This window comes from Pezoporus flaviventris, unplaced genomic scaffold, assembly GCF_033815535.1.
Source record: "Pezoporus flaviventris isolate CSIRO_AGI_PZ_B2104156 unplaced genomic scaffold, CSIRO_AGI_Pfla_v1 ptg000031l, whole genome shotgun sequence".
Lineage (NCBI taxonomy): Eukaryota > Metazoa > Chordata > Aves > Psittaciformes > Psittacidae > Pezoporus > Pezoporus flaviventris.
This window is the reverse complement of record NW_026892579.1, coordinates 58256118-58280582: the sequence shown is the minus strand read 5'-3', so window position 1 is coordinate 58280582 and position 24465 is coordinate 58256118. Positions and strand designations below refer to the sequence as shown.

Genomic DNA, 24465 nt, shown 5'->3' with positions numbered 1-24465 from the left:
ACTGTGGTCTCTGGTGGTTTTTACACCTGTAGATAAAATTTGAAACTCAGCATGACAAAACAAGATACGTGGTTTTGGCAAGGCACTCGTTAGATGTGGAGCCAATTTCTACTTTGATCCAGTTTTACTTTAACAATGAAAAATCATTCATTGTGTGTGTTAGCGTGCTTTCTGGATTAGAAATCAAATGTTTGGATATGTAACACAATTGAACTATGGTTCTGTCTCATCATGTAGAGAAGTTCTTATACCTCTTCAAAAACTTCTGTGTCCCTTCTCTTGAGATGTAAAGATACAGAGAAAAACAGCATATCAGCTACAGGCTGAAATTTTTGGTACATTTCACCTGGACAAACATCATCTGAGCTTTTAAGAGGAAAAAATACTGTTGTGTTAAGAACTTACCAGAATTATGTGATTTCAGTGAAACCTATGTTTCACTGAAAATATAAAGAATATTCTGTTTCAAAGGAAAAAAAATCTCTTGTTTAAGCTTCAGAATAATTCTTTACTGTATTTTCTCTTCTACAGAGGGAGAAAGTTCATGAAAGATGCAAGAACATTTGTACTCCTAAAGATACCTTCGACAGGACTCTACTACACACCCATGGTACAGTCAGAGCTTTTCCCTAGTCTTTAAAAAGTAATTTCTTTTTATTATCAGTATGTTACAGCATTCAAAACCAGATGCTATAGCATACTGATAATCTCTTTTACTTGCGTGAAGGCTTCATGTACAATAACACTGATGATGATTTCTTTGTAAGAATAATTGAAAACCCAGATACTGTTGACTTAGAAGTATTCATGACCACTGCTGATATTTTATAGGTCAGAATGCTTATTATACATGCTCTTAAACTTTTCCTTGTCATGTTTGCATTCATGGCAGGTCATTATGTGCCTGCCAGTGTTTTCTTTAACTTCCTTTTATTTAAGATCTGTGGAAACTGTTGTGTCAGCAGCTGTTGACTTTGCAGTGATGAATGGCACTGGGCCATTCCTGTCTCTCTGCATCACAGAATGGCAGAGGTGGGAGGTGACATCTCAAAATGGTCTACTTCAAACCACCTGCTCAAACAGGGTGACCTACAGGAGGACAGTGTCCTGCTGCATTTTGAGTTTATCCATGGATGGATAAATTTACACAGGCTCTGTAGTTGTGTAAACACTCTTTCAGGGTTTGACCACCCTCACTGTAAAAGTATTTTCCTTATGTTCAGATGGCATTTTTAATTTATCAGTTTCTGCCCATTGCCTCTTGTCCCGTCACTGGGCACCACTGAGAAGACCCTGCTCTGTCTCTTCCTTTAGGAAGCCTGCTCTACCTTCCCATTAGGTACTTGAAAACATTGTTAAGATACCCCCGATCTTTTTGAGGTTAAGCACTCTCAGCTCTCTCAACCACTCCTGGTCTCTGAGTCATCTTTGTGACCCTTCACTGGACTCACTCCAGTATATGTAGGTCTGTCTTGTACTGAGGAGCTCAGAACGGAGCACAGATGTCTTACCATTGCTGAGTGGAGAGAGGGAGGATTACCTTCCCTAAACCTGCTGATAGTGCTCTGTCTAATGCAACTCAGGATGCTTTGCCATAGGCAGGAGTGCACTGCTGCATCATGGTCAGTTTGTTACCTGCCAGAATCCCAGGTCCCTCTCTGCAGAGGTGCTTTCTTGCTACTAGACCGCTTGCCTTTAATGGTGCCTGGAGTTATTTCTGTCCAGGCACGGGATTTTGCCTTTTCCTGTGTTTCATGCTGTTCAGCTTTGGCCAGTTTTCTGCTTAGGATTCCTCTGTTTAGTGTTAGCAAAGATGACCTGGCAAAATTCTTTTGGTGTCTGCAGCTTTAGCAAGGCTGAATTACAAGGTTTTAGAGATGTAGCTCAGCTGATGTGAAACTGGACAAAGGAAGCTGAGAGGCAAAATGAAAAAGAACTGACAAAATAAAAGGAAGATAAACAATCACATCCTGGAGCAAGCTTTTAATGTTTAATTTATTTTCTCAAAAATATTACCATAAAAGAGTTAGTTTGCCAGTCAGTATTTGATCAGGCTTGTCTATATCCATGTTTACAGGTAACACAGCAAGAAGCATTCAGTAGTGTACTCCTTTTGATCAGTTTCTTGCAGTCGGCTTTCTTCCTGTTTCCATGCAAAAGGAAGTCCTTCTGTAGGGTTTCTCTGTGATTGGTGTTACTTTGGAGTCTGTCTGTGGCGCATACTGCAAAATAAGAGTTCCTTCTTCAGGCTTAGCTTAATCCGTTTTGAAAGGGTTCTTTGTTTTTACACAAGAGAAAATGACTGTGTCACCAAAGTTAGCAGGGAGCTTCTGGGGTAGACGGACAGTTCCTGGTAAAAGTATCATTTGGTAAACTGAAACTCTTATTTTATGTAATTTCTTTTGTTGGCATTACCTGTTTAACTCTAGCCCACAAGACATGGCCTTTCACTTCCATTGCAGTTGGTCTGTCCAAAGACTGAGGACAGCAAAAGGATTCCTAGGTTGTCTTATGTATTTCAAACCGAATAAAGTAAGGAACAAATCAACTAAGAACCAAAGAGTGTTTTGAAGAATCAGAATATTTCAGGTTGGAAGGGAATTCAGAAGGTCTTTACTGCAGGTGCCATCTCAAAGCCAGTTTGGCTGAGAGGTCCGGCCAAGCTGCTCAGGGCTTTATCTAGTTGGGCCTTGAAAACCTCTAAGGATGGAGCATACCCAGCCCCTCTGGGCAGCCTGCTCCAGTGCTTGATTGTTCTTATGGTGAAAAAGGTTTTCCTCGTGTTCAGTCAGAATGTTTCATTTCAGTTTTAACCTTGTCCACCCACCCTGTGTGTCCCCTGTGTGGAACCTGGCATTGCTGTCTTGAAAACTTTCTCACAGGGTTTAACAGTATTCATGGTAACTGTTTGCTCATGAATGACTACTCCTATTTTGTTTAATTTTAGATAAATCCAGGACAGATCTGGAACAAGTACCTAAGGTATGGTCCCTGTGCATGCTAAGCTTTTATAAGGATTTCTTGCATGTAGTCATGAGTATAAAAATGTACTCTCTTCTTTGTAGAAATTTTGTCCAAGCTGATTACTTGAGCTGATTCTCAAGAGGATCTGCAGTGCTCAGAACTTAAAAGACTAAGAACAATCTGCTTTTTCTTTCCCTTTTTTTTTGTTTGTTGCTGCTGTTTTCTGTGGTCTTGACTTTTCTCTTTAAGTAGAATACAATTGCCATTATTTTTATCATCTTTAACAGTTAAAACATCAGAGCTGGGAACAATTAGCCACTCTGTGTCCTAGGAGGAAATGAGAAGTGAAGAGCTTGATAGAAGCTTGAATATTGCACAGTGTACAACAACATTAAATTTAACTCCTTGAATCCTTGAGCAAAGCCCCGTTGCATATATGCTTGCAGTGTATATGATGTGGGTTTTTTTTTGTGACGGGTTGACAAAAGATGCAACTCCAGATTCTGTTTCAGGCTGAATAACTTTTTCTATGTACATTAAGAAGTCAGTGTTAGTATGGGTCAGCATCTCTGTGCCAGTCGCGTAGGCTGTTATTTGAGTAGCTGTCACTGCAATGTTTAAAGTCCATGAAACAAGAATGTTTTGAGTGTGGTGTGATGCTATAGTCTATGTTAAACCTTTTAAAATGACACTTCATAAATACAGGGAAAGGGTGCTACTGTCTGCCTGGAAGCTTAATATTTGTACCAGTTTTGTCAAGTCAAAGTAACATAATCAGGGAGAGTTTTGGATTAATAGTTCTCCAAGATGTGTAGTTAATGTTACACGTTACTGACTGTTTTCTATGACAAGCATGTTTGCTGCATTGTGCTAAAGGAGATCAGCTGTTCCCTCTCAGGCAATACTTGGTGCACCCTGACAGCTGCCTGGATCCTCACTCTGGTAGAAGCTATAGCCCCAGAAATGAGCAGATCAGCAGTAGGATGCGCCTGCTATTGAAAAATTCAGTTTGCTCTGATCCTTTTGGGGATGTACCTGAAGTTTAATGCTGCCTACGCTTTCACACTCAGGATGTTTAGATCATCTTGGATGCTTGATAGCCTGTGTAATTTTGGAGCTATGCCTACCAGTTCTAGGAAGATAAGACTTTGTCAGATCACACAAGTTTTTAAGGTGTGAAGAAAATTGGTTAGAAGGTCTGGAATGAGTTTGTTTGCCCAGATAAATGAAAGCTTGGTTTTTGACATTAACAAATAAGGTCCCTTTTAGCTTCATGAGATGGGAGGTGTGTTTAACTGGGGAGGAAATTGTAGGGGTGAGGGAGGCGCATTTATTTCTTTTGTTTTTCTGTTTCAGATTTTTATGAAACCAGATTTTGCATTGGAAGATTCCTTAACCTTTAATGCCGTTTTACCATGGTCTCATTTTAGTACTGCTGGTGGAAAAGGAAATCGTGATGCAGCCTCCTCCAGGTTACTTCAAGAAAAGGTACAACTGTCAAACAAAATCCATCGCAGCTGTTAGTTACTACAAAGAAACATTACTGCTGCTCTGCACTGTTTGTTGAAATATCACTGTTGTGGGCTTTATCTTTCATTTTACACCAGGCTGCAGATTGTTAGTAAACAATGCAGGAAGCATCTTGCTGAAAGAGAACTTTTTTCCCCTGCTGAATGAATCTATCAAATCTGATAAAAAAGAATCTGTATATTACATAATTACTGGCTCTTTGTGGCTACTGGAACTTAGTGAAGCTGGTATATACTGAGAAACTTCAGAGGTATGGAGCTGTTTGTTAGGGAGGAAGAGCAATTCCCTGAGAAGGGAAAGCTAGAGGTTGTACACTGTTTAAGAACATTTCTTTCTCACATCTCAGGAAAAGCAGATTCAAGGCACTGTGGTTTTGTGCTGAAAGAAATATTAAATCCTAAGGGTTTTGTATGTCAGGCACTTCCTGTCACTTTTGTCATGTTATCTGCGCTGATCCATTTTTGTATTTCACAAAGGACTTGAGTGCATTGGAGAGTGTGAAAACAGAGGAGTATCATATTGGAAACAGAAGTCTTTACTTGATTTTTTTGTTTTGTTTTGTTTTGTTAAGTAGTTACACTATAGAAAAATCCCACAATGAATCATTTTAATGGTACAAATACCTATAAAATGCTGATAGAAAATCTATGCAATTTTGGAGTGTTTTCTAACTTCAGTTTTCCCTCCTGTGTTATTTACTACAGCTTCTGGGAGCAAGGAGGGGGAAAGAAAAAGAAATAGTAGTGAGGTGCCTTAAGAAATAGTAACAAGAGATCCTCCAGAAGGTGTTTCCACATTTCCAGGAGTTATCCTTTCTGCTCTCCTACCAGGCCTGGAGGAAAGAGGCAGGTTCTGGAGGAGGCTAACTTATCATTTGTTGGGTTGTCCTCCACACCTAAATTTGGAGGAATACTTCTTTGGAGGTTCTTGGGGCAGTTTTACTGTCTGAAGATGAAAAAGCAGTGCCTGGCATATGATTTAACCTCAAAAAGTGCTTGGCAGCAGCAGGATGGACACTCAACATGAACTTAGAGCAGAGGAGACCCAGAGGCCTCTGATGCAGTGGAGTGAAAGTAAGACTTTGAATAGCCATGAGCCATACTGCTTTGGAGAGGTCATAACAAATATAAAGCAGTTCTGTTGCCCCGGAAGCCACATGCCTGACAAATTATTACACTGCTTCATATTACTGAAATAGGCCAAAATTTTTTGTTTTACTTTTTAAAGGCTCTGAACTGCATGAGGTTTACACTTAATCGTGTGTAAATAGGCACCCTGCTGCCATAATTAGCCGTAGCTCCAGGCACTGGTTTTCAACAGGGTTTGGAAAACCCTGCTATAAGCATACATACTTCAGCTATGAGTGCTTTTTGACTGCTGCTGATCTACTTGAACAATTTCTCCCTGACATTCTTCTCTTCCTTACCTCCTTCCATGTCTTGCCCTACATTGGGACTGTAAGCTCTATGAGGCAGGTACTATAATTTTGTTCTGTTTGTTCTACCTCACTTAGCATAGTGGAGGGACCTGGGGCATCTGGTTGGTATAATCAGATAAATAATCATCATAACCTTTCCTCTGATCTCTGTGTCACAGTCTATCTCAGCTTTTCCTGTGGGCTAGGTGTGTCACAGCTGCTTGGTGGAGGATGTTTTTGATTAAACTTACTACAGAAAAGATGGGTTTGCATATTGAATAAATCCCTGGTGTTCAATACATGCAGGATGAAAATAATTGTAAGAAGGAAACATTCTCCAGCTGATATTCTTTCCATCTCTGGATGGGCCTTTTGAAATTCAGCATGAAGTTTGAGTGCTTGGCACCTCTTAGAAACCAGGTCATCTGAGTATTAGCATTCAGATGAGCATCCTAATGCCTCAGTCCTTTGAGTTTGCATATTCAGCATAAGCCAGAACACAGAGCTTTTACAGCTCAAATAATCGGGGCCAACCCAGTATTCTGGTAACTGTTTGACACAGAGATTTTGAATTTTAGCTTATAAACAGGTAGGCATACTCTGTGTCTGGGAATCCCACAGTGCCAGTGCACATGAAATACGATTAATAGGAGCTCCAGCTGGTTGGCAAAAAACCCCTGCAGCCAGATATATCCTGAGTATTTTTCTACAAAGAAGATGCTACAGCCTTATAAATGAACAGAGCCATTCCATCAAGTGTAGCTGGGCTGCATCTTTAGCAGCTTCAGTGATCCGAAGTACATAGTGTATTTGCATGTGTATGCTGTTCTTATTTGCAAGCCAATATCCAGAGCTGTCTCCTGGTTAATGGCCATATTCTAACAGGGCCAGTGTGCATCCATGTGGTACAAAAGCTTGAGTATTTTAAAATTATTTGCTCTTCTACCTTATAATATTCAAGCAGAGGAGGCATCAAGTCAGCCTTCCCAAAGTGATTTTGAACTCATTTAGAAACAAATGATCAAACCACAGCAGGTAGCTATTTGCTTGCTAATCTGTCAAATGGCTTTAAATTTTATTAGCAGAATTTTCTCATGATATAGTAAGACAAATACCCTGGAAGTGTATTTGCATGGTCATAAACTTGCCAAGTCATGACAGCACTGTTTGTTTTTCCTCCTCCCTCTTCTTTCTAGCTGAGCCATTATCTGGACATTGTGGAAGTCAATATTGCACATCAGATTTCTCTGCGCTCAGAAGCATTTTTTCATGCAATGACCTCTCAGCATGAGTTGCAGGACTACCTCAGGAAAACTTCCCAGGCTGTAAAATTACTTAGAGAGAAAATCGCCCAAATTGATAAAGTAATGTGTGAAGGATCGCTTCGAGTTTTAAGACTGTCACTCACCAGAAATAACTGTATAAAAGCATACAATAAACTGAAGCTAATGGCTACTGTACACCAAACACAGCCCACGGTACAGTTGCTGCTGTCCACTTCTGAGTTTGTTGGAGCTTTGGACTTAATAGCAACCACACAGGAGGTGTTACAGCAGGAGCTTCAAGGCATTCACAGTTTCCGGTAGGTAATCATCTAGGAAATTACTAAAACACAAGTAGAGCTGTAGTATGTTGAGCACATTGTGTTGGCTGAAAGGGTTTCCTTTGTTTGTTCATTCTTGGAGAGCATAGTACAAAAGGTACAAAATGTAAGTGTGGCATAAGCACTGTGACTAATGCATGTGGCAGAAATCATTTTGAGGTGGGGGGAGTGAACTTCTAACATCTAAATGCTTTCTTTATACTCCATTCTTGTTTACAGGTGGTTTAGGAGTAGAGCCAGGCACTGGCTGAACAATCTTGCAGGGCTTGTAGCCCACAGCTGGGACATGGCTTCCAAGTGGTAGTCTGCAGTCCTCATGCAGGCAGCACCCCAGAGATACTATGGGCCAGTGTCTTTAGTGACTCACCAAGGCTTGTGATGTTACAGGAATATGCACGGAGCATGTGTCACATAGGTCAGCCTTCAGCCTGTACTTGTGCTGGAAGAAACTTTACCAGGAAAAGCCAGTGCTGAGCTATCAAACCATGGCTGAAAATGTGGTCTGAGGTTGACATCTGGTCAGATGGGATGGTTTCAGCCATGTCTGCTCTTGTAGAGTGCAATCCACATGGCCAGGGGATTCTTCCTTTTGCTTCATCTAGCTGAGAAATCCCGTTCTGTGAGCTGCTGATGTTGGGAAGGAGAGAAACAGTGGGAAGGTGCTGCCTAGGCTGATGTTGCTACTGTTTTTTACCCGTGTTTGCTAAAGTGATGGGAGTTAGTGAGTTCAAGGTCCTGTGCTGACTGCTTCTGTTAACAGTGGATGCTTAGAGCTCCACTTGGGAGGTGCCACTGCACTGGGCAGGGTACCCCTGTGATAGGCAAGAGTTTTAATACAGTGGAATCCTTTTATCTTATTTAAAATAAGCTATCATAACTGTCATACAAAGTTTAAAAGTGGGGTATACAAAGCTGCCACTATGGCATGATGATAGCAGAAGTAGTCTATGTTAAATCAGCTCTGAAGCTTGCATCAGTCTGTTCAGGAGCTGTATACTTAGTTTTAGAACTTGATGCTGGTGGTGGTTGCATTTTGTTTAGGGGTTATGTGGTACCCACAGCTTTGTGGTTCCAAGCTTGCACAATAAAAGCATGGTTGTTGCTCAGTAACTGTAATATGAATGTTCAGAACTGTATACAGTTACTTCTCTTTTTCATCTGTTCTCGTGAGCTCCTTTTCTAACATCCCTTCTAGCTGATTGGGAAAAAGACTCAAATTTTATGTAGAAAAGATCTCAGAAAAAGTATTTTAAAATATAACCCCCCCGATATATATATATTTATGAAGAGCTAATATATAAATAGAATGTATAAAATAAATACATAAAAATATTTTTATAAATATCTGAATACACTATAAAAATATAAACATTTTTATAAATATATATACACTATAAACTGTTGGAAGGGAAGTTCTTAGCAGCTCTTAGTCATTTTCTTTTAGCTTAGATGGTCCATCTTCAGACACCTCAGCGCAGTTTCTTTCCTCTTTACTGTTTCTGCTCTTAACCACTTGATTATGGTGCACAGCTCTCAACTGAGTCACAGTTGTATTTACCTTGATGATAATTAATGTACTTCTACAACCCCATGACAACATCAGTTAGTTCTGTTTTGCAATCAAGTAACCGATGTGCTTTGTCAGCGGAGTGTGCCGTTCTGCTGTTACTGCGGTTGGTATACATCATGTCCCAAGAATGTGCCAGTATCTTAAAACTGCACTTTGGAAGAGCTGAAAATAGTAATGTGAGCGGGAAGTATCCCTTCTTCTTTGGATAGTAATGGTTTAGAAAGGCGAGTCCTATACAACCTAAGTTGTCACCTCCACCAGAGATGCAAGTGCAGTTGAGAAGCCCTGCACAGTTGTTCTCACAGTGGCCTATGTGTGTAGTGTCTGGAGATATTGTGCAGTGGAGAGATAGAAATCCTGAATGTTGTGTTTCTAAAAATAAATAGTATTTATAAAAAGATCTAAATTGATGGCATACACAAATACTTCAGCTTTTTCTAAGAAACACCAAATGGGTGTTCTTGCTTTGTTCTAAGCAAGAATGCCACAGCTGTCAAGTGAGTTAAATGCCTGATTTATTTTAAGAGGTTAACTTCAGTATCTCATTTTTCAAAATAATTAGTATCTCTTCTCATTCATATACAAGAACTTTTCTATTTTTGTAATTTGTTTCTAATTATAGCAAGAAAGCAAAGCACCTTAATGGTGCTGTGGGATTATAAAATGATTAATCTAGGTAATATCCCCAGTGATTTTACGTATCAGTCATAACTGTGACTTTTGCTTGCTACTACTATAAGATAGGATTAAAGTTGTAACCCTTTCATGTTCATCTTTTTAATTTTACCAAATTTTAAATTTACAAATTAATTTTACCAAAAAAAACCCCAACTTGAGAAAACTTAACATGTTCACTAAATTGCAAATGTGTACTGCCAGTTTTTACGCTGTTCTCTCAGTCCTGGTTGAGTTGTTGGAGTTACAGTGAGTTTTTAGCACAGGTATGCTGGCAAACCACATGTTTATACTTTTTTTATACAATAAAACACAGATACTTGGAAAAACAGTTCTCATCTGTGTATTTTTAAAGAACTTTTACCCTGCACTCCGAATTTGACATCAGAGGATTGTAGTTATTCAGTCACTGAAAGGACCTGATGTGTGACTGGTACCTCTTAGACGAGAGTTGCCAAAATGTTTCAATGGCATATGAATTAAGGTTTAACTTGTTCCTGCATCTTCCAGGGTAGAGGGGTATTTTTTTGTTGTTAGGAGCTAGAACATCTTGGGCAAAGTGCTGGGAACTCTTGTTGGATGTTTCCATAACCTGAGGTTTGAGAGGGTCGGTTACGGTGTGCTTCAGCGTATGTAGGCACAGTTACAGAAATAATTTACTGAAGAGAAATTTGTGCTTACTTAAGCAGAAGCCTTTGTGTTGTAGATATTAGTCTTGAAGTAAGTTTTGCAACTCCAGTCATTACACTGCAAATAATAATCTTTAGGGTTTGTTTCTGTTTTGTTTGGTTTGACGTATCCATGATGCAGCTGGCTTGAATTTCCGAGCGGGCATGTTTGCTTAAATCAGGTATTTGAAATGTGTCCATTTTGTCTATCCCAGCCAGTTCTTGACCAACAATTTCCAAAGCAGGCACATCCCTGGTCATCTTAAAATTAAAGAAATTAATCTGCTTCACTCAGATCCAGCAAAATTCATTCAGTTCAGATTAGTGCTGGGCCATGTGGGCTTCTGCAGGGAGGAGCAACTCTGGCATTGTGCTTCCTCACACCCTAGTGCTGACTTCGCTGTAGGTGGTTTGCAAGGCTGGGTGCTGTCGGTTTTGCATTGGTTCACCAGTGCTCCTACCAGGGAGTCCCAAGAGATTTTTGCTGCTCTGTGCAAGCTAATGGTCCAGCTTACACCAGCACTAAATTAAAGCCAGTGAGCCATGCGTGTTCATCATCCCCGTTTTGTGTTCAGGTTTATCTAAAATACCACAGCTCCTGTTAAATCTCATTGCAAAAGTGTCTGTTTCATTTTTTTTTCCTTTCTTCTTAAAAGAAGCAGCAGACTGATTTTTGCAGATCCTTGGTGCTCGCACTGTCAGTGGAAGTTGGAAAGCACGGCTGAAAGTGTTTGGCATGTCTGAAATTCTCACTTTTAATTTTACTCTGCTAAAAGTTTCTCTAGCTGCACAACTTCTGAAGAGTGATCGACATTTCTGATGTGAGAAATTCCCTTGTGGGTCTGTATGACAACAGTCTGCAGAATATGTTTCAAAATCTGCAGTACATGGGAATAGTATTTTTAATTTAGAGTAGCATAAAAATAGGAAATGTGAAAAGTGTTCTGTGTTCTTTGAGAGCCATTGTATCATTTAAAGCTATTACTGCATCTCGGTCATATGAATTAAATCTGTGACCACACTAAAAGCTCGAATGTTTGAAGTGGAAGAACTGATGGGATGAGGAAATGGGCAAGCAAAAGAAGTATTCCTTCTTTTTAACACATTTCTACTGACAAGCATTGAGTATTCTCAGTTCTGGTTTGCTTCACTGGGAAGAGAGGTAGGCAACACCTTCCAAAAATAAAGCCCTAATTCCAGTTTTTACCCTCCATCAATATTCAAGTCCATATGTTTCACTGCAAGGTGATGGTGCCTCTGACAGATGCATGGTTTCAACTGCTCTAAGAAGTGAAAATTTGAGCCCCCCATTAAGCCAGCACTGATTGCATGGAAATTACCTGCTGGGTGGTTATTTTCTTCAACTGTGAACTAATGATTCATTTTCAGGTTGATTATTTAGCTCGTATCTCCATGGCTGTTTTTCTTAGGCATCTTGGCTCACAGCTTTGTGAACTGGAAAAGCTGATAGATAAAATGATGATTGCAGAGTTTTCGACGTACGCGCGCAATGATTTAAATAGACCCCTAGAAGATGATTGCCAAATTCTAGAAGAGGTATGTCTGTTATCAAAAATAAACTCAGATGAATATGTTTGCATCTTTAACATACTTAATTAGCACTAACTAATGTGCTCAGGTCCCTAGCAGCAACATTATAATTTCATAGGATTTCACTTCTCCCCCTGCCCCCTTTTTTGTACTTGATAAATAATTGTAACCAACCTTGTGGAGCTGCAATCCAGTTCCACTTTATTTTTTAAAAATAATCAGTTCTCTTTTCTCTGATTAAATGTACTCAGTTCTTTGTGAACCTCAGCCTGTAAGTGGAAAAGAACATGGACTCTCATATCTACTTGACTGTAAAATGTCAGCTTTGCAATGAAAGCTGATGGTTGCATGCTGTTCTCATTCTGTCTCCCTATGCATTTATGGGTGCTTATATCAAGCATATGGGTGCCCTGAATGCATGCTTTATTTGCAGTATATCTATATTCCTCATTCCTCTGAAGATCATAAACTTCTGAAGATGAAGCTGTTGTGATTGCTGTCTAGCCAGGAAAAGATTTTTCTGTATTTTGCCTGTACTATTCTTCAGTAATTGCTAGACCCTGTTAACTGTTAGGTCTTGTCTCATCAACGGGTTTCATAAACCACTTAAATATTCCCATTTCTGCCCTGTAGTTTCTCCCCACCTTTGTGCTGCAGTATGATAGCCTCTCACTTGTGCTGGAGCAGTTGTATTTAGTGCCATTCTTGCTCGGGGTAAGGAAACTCGCTAATCTCTAGAAATACCCATGTTCTTAAGCACAAGTGGATGAGCACAACTGAGGAACAGGCATGAAAGGGGTTGTGAGGGACTCAGCTGGTATTGCCGCAGGAGACTTCGTACAGTTAAATTATGGCATTAGTCTCAAGGCCCTGGACTGATCTAAATACTGTTCACTGGGTGCTTGATAAATGAACTTAGTGCTGTGCAATTTCTTAAAACTTTTTTTTGTCCTCACCTTGATATTTTTAGTGTGGGTTTTTTTAATTTTTTTTTTCCTTTCTTGCTAGGAGAGACTTGTATCACTGGTATTTGGACTTCTAAAACAAAGAAAGCTGAATTTTTATGAAATATATGGAGATGAAATGATTATTACTGCAAAGAACATAATTAAGCAGGTAAGCCAAACTCTTCCAACAAATCTTACAAGCTTGCCTGAACCCCTTACAAATTACTGTTCACGTAGTTAAAGAACATCTCTGATAAAGTTTTGTGGTGATGGATGGTCTCTCATCTAGAGCAGCTGAGCTTGCAGACACTAAGGAATTCCTGAAAAAGAGAGGTCTGTTTGCAGAAAAGACCTTCTGAAAGGAGTAGGCAGCATAAGTACTGCGCATCACAGCTTTCTCTGTACAGTTACCATTGTTCTGAATTGACTGGTTTAACTTGGCTTTTTCCTTAAGATTTGGCTTTCCCAAATAGTATAGTTGTTGTCGGAACACTGTTTCAGAAACACCCAACGAAGAAAAAAAAACCAAAAATCAAAACCACACCAAAAATCCCCCCAAATCCTCTGAAAAACAAAACCTCCAAGTTCTTCGTGTAAATACATAAAAGAGAATTTTAAATCTTGTCAGTTGAAACAATGGATTTCCTAGCAAATGCTATGTTAAACATTGCTTGCCTCAGTGTTAGCACAGACCAAGCATAGGCACATGATAAAAGGTTGAAAAAAAAGTCTTGTCCACATTGGTATGGTTATTTGCCATTTAGGATAGTGAATCTGTCTTTTCAAACCAAACTCTTTGTAGATCAGACCAGCTAAAACCAACAAATAAACAAAGTTCAGATGACTTCTGTGGGGGAAAACGCATGGACTAGTTTGGGCAGCGACCTGATGGCTTTTGTTTGCAAACAAAAACTTAGACTGAAATTTGAGCTTATTTTTGGTACTTTTGATTTTACTCATCTTAATTGTTTGTATGTGTATGTGAGGATGTTGTGTGTTTTTCTCCCCTAAAGGTATGTGATTATTTCAAGAGTCATGTTCTAATGTGTTACGAGTTACCTCTGATTTGTATCTCAAAGTCTGGGGGATAATCAGGTTGTGGGTTTGCCATCAGATGAAGACACTCTCTTGTTCTCCTAGTACAGTATGGTGTTCACAGCTGTCTTATAAACCAGATTGGGAGCCTAGCTTTTAAAAGTTGGTATTTTCATTTTTAATTATTATTTTAAGGTTTTTGTTTTAAAACAACAGATTAGCTCTCCCAGTCCACTCCCAGGGTTCTGTTGATCTGGTTGTGGGTGGGCATAGATAACGCGGGCCCATGCTGCCAGCGTTGTGACAGAATTAGAAGACAGTGATGTGTGTGGCTGCACCACCGCTTCTTGTAAAGGACTTGGTGATGATGCAAGTACTTTGTCACTTGACTCCAATACAGTTTAAATTGAGTTAAGCACTTCTGTACCTTGTTCTCTCCCTGCCTGAAATCAGTAGAATGCTGGGCCAGGTCATTGCCCTCCTCCCTGAAAGATCAGCAGAGGGTGTGAGTGAACGCTGTTTTCTAGTCATGCTCTATTATTGTAAGCCTGAAAAAACAAAGGCATACAGATGTGCTCTGGGCCTCCATGTAAGGATTAACACCAAAGAAAAAATACACATGAATTAATAACACCAGGATAAAACTGTTCATCTGCCCACCAGATTCCACTGGCTTTTCACTTGCTTGGATCAGCAGTCATAAGGAGACTTTTTTTTTTCCCCTTTAAATTCTTTGTTTAGTTGCATAATGGGTAGGTTTTCCTGCTCATTCTCAGCCATAAAGTGCTTTTCCTGTTCTACTGGGAACATTTGTCTTTATGTTGGATTTTTCAGGTGTCATCGCTGCTCATTAAATAGACAAAGTTTAATTAACCTGCAGTGTAAGTTTGTATTGAATAGGGAGAATAGGATAGGAGTACTTTTGTGTGGTTTGTACAGCACGTGTTGTGGCCTATTGTCTTAACTCTTAAGTATGTATTTCTTTAATAAGGAAACTGTTTCCTTCCCATGTCTCAAATGTGCTTCCTGTTCAAATGAATTGCTTCACTGGCTCTTGTTAGTATTTTAGTAGCTCTTTAAGGCCAGAGAGGTGAAAGAGCAGAGGTTTGTAAGCACCATACACACTGCATAGTTCAAAACCAAAGTGTGTTTTTAAGAAGCTTCTCTACTGACCACCGTTATTCAAAACACATATAGAATCCATGAAGTTTGAGGTGGCAGCCCCCAGTCACCATTTGGATTGTACATACTCACTTAAATGCAAGATGAGTTCAAATGCTACTGATTCATTTGATCAGGTTATTTACTGATTGGCATTTGGAAGAAAACACCTAATTCAGTCTGAATGGAGGTGATTTGTACCTGGGGCTTGCAAGTAATGTGAAAAGGGATAGTGAAATTGCTGTAAAACAGTAGACGTGTTTGGAATGAAAGTTGATTGTGCTGGAGACCTGATGAAACTGGACAGTTTTGTGTGCAGTTGAAGAGCAAGTGTCCTTTGAGGAAAGGCCACAGCGTAGCAATAAAGATGTGGAGCAATCTAGAGACAGAGGCAGGCGGTGAAGAGGCCAGACAGACAGCAAATACCATGTCTGCTAGGAGGGCAGTTGAAACTGGGGCTGCCTTAACATTTGAAAGCACAGGACTGTAGGTGTGTTCTTCCACGCTTCCCTGGTGCTGTTGTAGGTTAGTTCTAAATTCCTGTATTTAAAGCCGAAAAGGAAGTCAGCCAACATGTTCCAAAGTCAGTCACTTTGGAAGGAGGAAGAATATGGCTTGCACCTGACCTGGGAGATGGTTTTGAAACAGTGCTTAGCATCCGTGCTCAGCAAAGCAGGTACCTTTGAGATGGAGCCATTGTGCCCTTCAGAGCCTTAATACGTAGTTGGGAACATTTTGATCATCTGTATTTTGCAAATAGATATTCTTGGGGTTGGTTTGGGGGTGGTTCTTATGGGGGTTTTGTTGTTTTTAGAGAAATGAGTTGTTAAATGATACAAATACATCTTTATTATTTTACTTTTGTGTGTTATTGAACTCAGCAGTGGTTAGAAAGAAGCTAAGATCTTTTTTTGTTTTGTTTTTTCCCCCTTTAATTTTGACAGTGTGTGGTTAATACAGTATCGCAGATAGAAGAAATAGATACAGAAGTGGTTGTTAAGTAAGTATACAGCCAAATCCGTTTTTTTTTGGTGGTGGTGGGTGGGGATAGGAGATGGATGTTGTTTAGCATAGGTAAACTTAACATTATGACTTATGGTTAAATGTCTCTGTAAGGATTATCCTTCTCTTTCACTTTCAGCCTCTGCTTCTGTTTGCCTCTGTGAGAATATTGTCTGTTCCCCTTCTCATTCAGATTCTAATGTGACCCTAAACATACCTTTAAAATAAATACTAGAATTCAGAGCATCTCATTGTATGAAGCATAAACTGTTGTATTTAGGCATGTATCTCTTAACTACTTGAAAGCATTTCCTATCGTCATAACTTGGGATTTTGTACTAAAATGTGTCAGTAGTTTCACTACATCCTACATAAGTGGGGTGTCATCCAGAGAGGAGACCAGGAGCCCTAGAACTAGTCCAGCAGGAACCTCACAAAGCTCAACGAAGGCAAATGCCAAGTTCTTGGCATCTTGTGTCTTGGGAGAGGAGCAACCCTTTGCAAGAGGAGAGGGCGGAGCTGGCTGGCTTCAGAGCAGCTTTGCCGGGCATGACCTGGTGGAGAACTGTTTGACCACGGACCAGCAGCATGTCCTTGCAGCCACAACCTGGGCCATGTTTGCATAGCCTGTGGGTCAAGGAACAAGAAAGGCATTGAGATCCAGCAGAGGCCACTGGGTTGATTGAGGCTGAAGCATGGAGTGTAAAAGGAGCAGCCAAGGGAGCTGAGTTCCCCTCCAGCCTGGAGAGGGGAAAACTCAGGGCAGAACTGCCCACAGCTACCCGATGGGAGGGTTATAGCAGAGCTGTAGACAGAGCCGGGCTCCTCCCAGAGGTGTGCAGGGGAAGGAAAAGTGGCGATGAGCACATGAAATATGAGAAATGCTAATTGAATCTTAGGAAAAATGTGATCCCTATAAGGATGGTCAAGCACTGGAGCAGGGAGGCAGAGAATCTGTGGGATCTCTCTTCTGGCACATGGTCAGGCCTTTGGCTAGGCATGGCCCCAGGTCTGGTTGGGCATGCATTGAGCAGAGTTTGGACAAGGCATCTCCAGAGGTCCCAGCTCCAGAGGCCCCTGCAGCTACTGTTTTGCTGGAGCTCTGCAATTCATTTTGCTGAGCAAAGAGTTACCCCAAGGTAATAAAAACAGACCAGCTGATAAAGCAAAGTGAGTAGCAGAACCTCCATGGGATTCATACCCGATTGGGAAAAGACTGGACCCAGGGTCATTTTTAAACATTGGATATTTGCTCACCGTTCTCCAGTGTTTACTGTTCTGCTGTTGGGTTCTAACTGTGTATTACAGGATTTAACTTTTGTTCTCAATGACTTTTTTGCCCTCTGCTACAAACAGCTGACTTGCACTTTAACAGCAGAAGTGGTCTCATTGCAGTGCAACAGAATGGGCTTAATAACACAGCTTTTGCAACACTTACAAAGTATTTTCTTCCTATTTTTCTCATTTTCCTCACATGATTTGTGAGAATGGTATTAACCCCCTCCCTTGTTGGTAACACATGCCTATCCTAGGGAAAAGAACGTTATTCTCTGGAAAAAAACTGAATGATGAATGTGAGGCTTTCACTGTGTTAGTGTGATCTATTTTTATATATCTCCTTTTCCATTCTGCTTGCATACATTGTGTTGATAGTGACTGTTCAGGTGATGTCTGTTGTTCTGCCAGATAAAAGTCTACACGGTTTTCCTTGTATTTACAGTGTATTTTCTATGTGCCAGTAAGCATCATGGCCAGTCAGCATTTCTGCTTTACTGAATACTGCTCTTTTTTTAGGCTTGCAGACCAGATGAGAATGATGAATTTTCCTCAGTGGTTTGATTTACTGAAGAATATTTTTTCTAAGTTTACCATCTTCCTCAAGAGAATAAAGGTAAGACATTCATTTACCAAGAGCTTCACATAGTTCAGACATGAAACGAAATGAAGCTACTTCTCATTCAAAGTCTTAAGATGTTGGTTTTGCTTGTGGAGTTTCAAACTTTTGATTGAAAGAAGGATATGTGAATATCAGCATTCAGGACGAAAATGATTAGCGCTAACAAAGAGAGCAGTGGGAAGGAGATAATACCTCTTATTGCATGATTACATCCATTTCAGGCTGCTAGGGATTAGGACAGAACTTTTGTATGTGTTAGATTGCTCCAAATGAGGTTTCTTTCACCATTCTCAGAAACATCTGATACAGGTTACGGTCTTAGACAGATGGGTCTGCCTCTGAATGCTAATTACAGAACAGAAAATAAAGCCATGGTTTAGCGTAGTTTTGTAGGTAAAAGAAAATTTTCTGGCACAAGCCCGTGGCACAGAGTTTTGGGGTTTGTTTTGTAATAAATGTCATATTTCTTTCTAGGCAACATTAAATACTATCCGTAGCGTGGTTTTCTTGGTTCTAGACAAGAACCAAAAAACCAGAGACCTGGAGGACACCTTACAAAAGAACTCTAAGGACAGTACAGTAGACACAGAAGTGGCTTACCTGACTCATGAAGGCATGTTCATAAGCGATGCGTTCAGCGAAGGGGACCTTCCGCCTGTAGCAGCTGACACTACCTCTCAAAGAAACGCTTCTCCAAACAGTGAGCCGTGTAGCAGCGATTCAGTTTCTGAACCAGAATGCACTACTGATTCCTCATCCAGCAAAGAGCAAACCTCATCTTCAGTTACTGCAGGGGCAGTAGAGATGATGTGAGTAAAAGCACAATTTATGACATGTCAGAAACAAGGTGTTACGTGCAGGCAGTTGTTTCTAGTGATACAGTAGAAAAATTAGCTTGAGGAAGTGCACTTTTCTAGGTAAGCGCAGTGGCTCTCCACCATCACCCCTAAAGATTGCCATCAGACCGCACGGTCCCCGAGTCACCTTTGTTTCATTTATTTGCCTTATTTTCACTTCTGTGTGTATTAGTATGGGGACTGATTATGTCACTTCTTACAGAAAAGGACTCCTCTCCATCTGCTCTGCTGGGGAGCCCGTTTCTGTAGACAGCAGAAGAGATGCAAGCCTAGCCTACCTGAAAGACGTGGTTTGTCATGCCTTTAACATGCAGAAGCATCTTTGTTCACTGAGGCTATTTTTTCCCTGGGTTTTTTTTTGTACGCTGGCTTTATGGAACAAATATAAATTCCATAAAGCCATCTAAGTAAATAAATAGATAAATTCTAGAGAATTTATTGCTCTTCATTGTCACTGTATAACAATGGTTAAATAAATCCATCTCGCTTGTTACCCTGCTGAAAGATGGAAGGTGGCAAGTGGCCTGCTTCCTGTAGCTGATTGGTACTCAAGTGTCTACACTTGTGTGTTATAGGCAATTGTCAGCTTTTAAAGAAACCTTCTCCTTCAAAATGCTGCTGAAGGAGATAGATCTAAAATAAATATGTAAATAAAAATTCAAGCTTCTGTTTGTCGAAACATCTGTCATATGCTGGAAGAGAAATGCAGTGTGGAGTTTAGGGCTATAGTAAGGAGCTGGGAAGGAAGAAGGGATTGGATCTGAACTGGTCTGGAGCACTTTGCCAAGCTAAAAATACACCACCCAGTTAGAGCTCTTGAGCAATAAAGTTGTTTCTGAGGCTGGTTGTGTAACTTTGCTCTGAAATGAACTCGCTTCATCCCTCTTCTGGTTTTCTTTCCACCTCTGCTCTGTGTTTGGAGCAGGCTGATAAAATTACACAGTTAGAACAATGTTAACCCAGTTGCTGCTCTGTAGCCTCTCAGGTTTTCTCTCTCCTCTCATACTGACTGTCTCTTGAGTAACCACACCAGACCAGAAGATTATCTTAACTAGTCGCATGAATGTCGGGGTTGTGCTAATGGCTGGCCTCAATACAGCAGGCAATCACAAAATATGTTTTTAAAAAGCACTAAATTAGGAGCCTGAAGTGTAAAGAGCTAATAGAATGATAGTCTATAGATCAAGGTCATGAGGAGTGCAGAGTATATGTTTTAGGCCTTACATTTACATTGGAAGAAAAATGTGATTTATCTGTCATATGCTTGCAGTGTTCAAATGTTACAGGAACTGGGTAAATTTTAGCTCAGTAAATAATATTTGTTGTATTTAATATTTATTGTATTAGTAATGGCTATGTTGTGTTTTCTCTTAGACCATTAATAGCAATTAGAGTGTGGATTTAAAACAAAATATCAGGATGTGCAGTTGTGCATTTCCTTGTTAAAGGGTCTGGCATGACACTAACAGCAACTTAGAAGATCGCAACTGTACCAAGTGGCTTTGGTGACTAACTGACTGTCTGCATTTGACAGTTGCTGCAAGGCTCTTTCTTCTTTCAACCTGTAAGCAGAAATACTGTTTTTCTGATGAACTGATGCTCAACCAATTGGTTCTGTCATTTATAGGATCAGTGATGACATGAAGCTGACTGACCTGGAACTGGTCAGGCTGGCGAACAATATTCAAGAGTTACTTTATAATGCCTCTGATATCTGCCATGATCGTTCAGTCAAGTTCCTCATGGCAAGAGCAAAGGTAAGGAGCATGGCGACTCTTCATTAGGGACTGTAGTGACAGGACAAATGGTAACGGGTTAAAACTTAAACAGGGGAAGTTTAGATTGGATACAAGGAGGAAATTCTTTCCTGTGAGGGTGGTGAGGCACTGGAATGGGTTGCCCAGGGAGGTTGTGAATGCTCCATCCCTGGCGGTGTTCAAGGCCAGGTTGAACGAATGTCCCTGCCCATGGCAAGGGGGTTGGAACTTGATGATCTTAAGGTCCTTTCCAACCCTAACTATTCTATGATTCTATGGCTCAGACTGCTGTTGGTGTCTCGTCCTTAATGAGAATTTACTCCTAAGTTACTGGTTTAATAAGTAAGAGTTCTGAAGTAGCATTCTCAATTGAGATTAAGTTACCTAACCATTCTGTGAACTGTTCCTGCTGCCTCAGGCACTTGATCTTAATGCCCAGAGCACACAAGCATTAACATACTGTGCTGTTACCAGTAAGGTCATGTGGGTTTCTGCTGCTTTCTCTTTTTAAATGTTCTGATTTGCCACCTTTGAAGCTCCATGCAGAGAATGCAAATGTATGACAAGGTAGCAGCTTGCACTGCAGTCTGCTTTCTCTGTCCTATATAGGGTTAAGTGATTTGCCTCTTAAAATACTAGTAGCCGCAAGACATGCTGATGAGTTATTTCTTTACATTTCTGAATTTGTCTGCTTACAATGGTTTCCTTTGCACATAGGATGGCTTCCTAGAGAAGCTGAATTCCAATGAGTTTGTTACTCTTTCTCGCTTGATGGAAGGCTTTATCTTAGATACTGAGCAGATCTGCGGCAGGAAAAGTATGTCCTTACGAGGAGCACTGCAGAGTCAAGCCAATAGATTTGTGAACAGATTCCATGAGGAGAGGAAGACGAAGCTAAGGTATCTGTGTAGAAGATCTTTTTGTTCTTGCGTGAATAACTTTATCAGTCGTATGCCAGGCAAACACAATCGCTTGTTGCCTGAAAGACTAGTAAGCCAGAACACTGGTACTTAAGAGCAGGGGGTGAAAAAAACTATATTAAACACCAAATATTTTCAGTTGGTTTAGACTTATACTGTTTTCATAATTTAATTTCTTCAAACTGGATTGTTACACACTTAAAATCATACGTACCTAAATGAGGACAATAATTAGCTACAGGAAGTACTCAAGACTGACATCGAAGGGCAGATTGCTTTGTCTTAGGGGTTAAGTAACGTGCATCAAGTCCGTTCATTCTCATCCATCAAAAGCTCTTAAAATTCCATTATTTACACATTACTTCAGTGGCAGTGATCTCATAAGAATCTTTATTGCCTAGTGAAGTCTTTTGTCCTGTATGACAGATGGAATGAACAAACTCTGGTATCTCTAAGCCAATGCTGTGTTTTTCTGGTTTGCTCCTACCAGTTTTTGGGCACCTCTAGAAAGAAGAAAATGAAGATGAATAGCATAGCATTTTGGGCAAGTGGCTTTGTTTAAGTTACTGTAGCTTTGATTCCATGGTATTACAGGCAGGAGAAGTGTCAAGACAAGGCATTTCATTTTCTCAGCCTCCTCTCTTTTGTGTTTTTAACTAGCCTGCTTTTGGACAATGAGCGCTGGAAGCAAGCTGAAGTTCCTGCCGAGTTTCAGGATCTTGTTGATTCAGTGTCAGATGGCAGAATTTCTCTTCCTGAAAAAAAGCCAGCAGGTGTGTATCTTCAGACCTACTGTTAGCTGAATTGTTAGCATTAAATGTTGCTATGCTGTAGAATGTTGATGGACGTAATCCGATGTCACTCTTGATCTGTGTTTGCTTGCTGTCTCTGAAACTTCTTGTGCTGAACTTAAAAGAGTATTTATTTATTGAAACCCATTGAAGTGTTAGCACAGGGAAAGAGCTACTTTTTTATATAAGTATTCCCAGTGTAGAGATTTACTGTCTTTGCATAAATTTAGTCTTTCCCCAGAACATACCAGTGAAGTGTTGCAAGGGACCAAGGAGCACGAGTGTGTGCTCAGCCCCCTTGTGTTAAACAAAGCTTGCTCCTTCACATTACTTCATCTGCCAGTTGTTCAAATGAAAGGCAGCGTGCTATGTGGCTGCTCATGGAGGTGAAAACCCATGTGCATTCAATTATTTACCTTGCCACAGAAACCTCATTTGAACTCAGACAAGTCACTTTTTTCTCCTCATGCCCCATTTCCCTGTGTGCAAAGTGGGAATGGATAATGCATTCTTAACCTTGTGGGGATACTCATCCAGTATTGTAGTGATTAATGTGTGTGAGCAGCTAGAAGAAGAAACCATACATAGAGGGTTAGCAAAATGGCAGTAGATGAGTGAGTGAAAAGAAAATAAGGTAGCGTCACGGTGGAGAAACCCTGACCCTTCAACAGGTATATAGTAGATACAGAGAGTGTATTAGGCAGTAATCGCTCCAGTTATTGAACACGACACCAAAATATGCTCATCGACCATTGCTCTTAAACTAAGCTCTTGTAGCTTCCTTCAAGAAGATAGGAAACTTGTGGCATGAAGAACTGCATCAGGAAGAGCTTCTACTATGAAGCCTGAGGAAGAAGTGTTTGAAACTAAAATATTAATATACCCAGCCAAGTCATTTGAGAATGTGTAGTAGAAAACCTAGTGACTTTTTCTGCTTTTCTTCTTCTGTTTGTAACCTTGTATTTGAAGTTTCTAATTACATGACAACTGTGGGGCTTTAGGGGATTTTTGGTCTAAAATACTAGCAGATGACAAAGTAACTTCACAGGTTGTACTAATTAGGATGGGTGACCAACTGTTTAATAAATACTGTAAAAGAGAGCAGTGCTCCAAGGATTGATGGTGTTTTTTTCCAAGACTTAGCAAGGGAACACTAGATTTTTAGAAACCAGCATTTTTTGTACTTGTTTTTAGTTCAACTTGTCCCTTTTCTGTTCTTGCCAACGTATCTAGCTACTGAAGAAAGAAAGCCAGCTGAATTCCTTATTGTTGAAGGACAAAAATATGCAACAGTTGGGTAAGATGCACTCTTTTCTGTTATCAGTGCGTTAGTTGGCAAGAGCTTTTGAGTAGAACTGTGATGAATGCTAATAGCTTTAACAGTCTTTTAAAGGTAAAAAAACCCTTCTCTTTCCACAGACTAGATTCTGTTTAGTTCCCAAACAGTTCTAAAACATTGCAAGCTCTTCTGTGCATTCAAATGCTGTTTCTTCTCTGAAATTTATGGTTTCATTAGTTTTTACTTCCCCCCACCCCCCAATTATTTAATGAAAACACATAGTCATGAAAATACAGGTTTGTCTTCATACCACACTTGTTATTTCTTGCAATATAGGTTATCTCTGTTAAAATCATAGAATCATAATAATTTGGGTTGGAAGGGACCTTTAGAAGTCATTTAGTCCCCATCCCTCTGCTAAAATATCTGTTCCCATCCTTCTTATAAGCCCCCTTTAAGTACGAAAAGGCTACAATAAGGTTTCTCCAGAGCCCTGTCTTCTCTACACTGAACAGCCCCAAAATACATGAGTCTACTCGTGAATGATTGCTTATCTTACTCAGGATAAGAAATAAGATATGGGCTGTCTCAGAAGCTGCATACGCTATTGCTTTGGACTGGAAAGTAGTTTCTTAAAGCTGGTTGTATCAAAGACATTTTAAAATATGATACTCACATACATCTTTCATTTAAAAGCATGCTGTGTTTCCAACAACTGTGAGGCTTGGGCATTAAATATGCACGAGAGCGTTTCTGGGGAGGGAGTAAAACCTGAAAGATCTCACTCCCCAGAGTCTTAACATCAATTTACCCCAAACTTAAAAGTTCTGATTTACATAAT

The 24465-nt window shown here is 40.1% G+C and overlaps 1 protein-coding gene across 10 annotated transcripts in view; it reads left to right on the top strand.

Moving 5' to 3' along the window:
• Positions 1 to 24465, top strand: part of VPS54 (VPS54 subunit of GARP complex) — a 51938-nt gene that overhangs the window by 12984 nt on the left and 14489 nt on the right. For 5 of the 10 annotated variants that reach the window (XM_061461427.1, XM_061461428.1, XM_061461431.1 and 2 more), the window contains 13 exons: positions 532 to 610; positions 2948 to 2982; positions 4395 to 4452; positions 7108 to 7493; positions 11858 to 11984; positions 12987 to 13094; positions 16066 to 16121; positions 17918 to 18014; positions 18495 to 18829; positions 20505 to 20634; positions 21352 to 21533; positions 22215 to 22327; positions 23579 to 23642. In XM_061461427.1, the coding sequence (XP_061317411.1) occupies positions 532 to 610; positions 2948 to 2982; positions 4395 to 4452; positions 7108 to 7493; positions 11858 to 11984; positions 12987 to 13094; positions 16066 to 16121; positions 17918 to 18014; positions 18495 to 18829; positions 20505 to 20634; positions 21352 to 21533; positions 22215 to 22327; positions 23579 to 23642 (1770 nt within the window). Of the gene's footprint in view, positions 1 to 531; positions 611 to 2947; positions 2983 to 4320; positions 4453 to 7107; positions 7494 to 11857; positions 11985 to 12986; positions 13095 to 16065; positions 16122 to 17917; positions 18015 to 18494; positions 18830 to 20504; positions 20635 to 21351; positions 21534 to 22214; positions 22328 to 23578; positions 23643 to 24465 lie in introns of all 10 variants that reach the window. The other 5 variants (XM_061461421.1, XM_061461423.1, XM_061461424.1 and 2 more) reach the window with 1 other exon arrangement.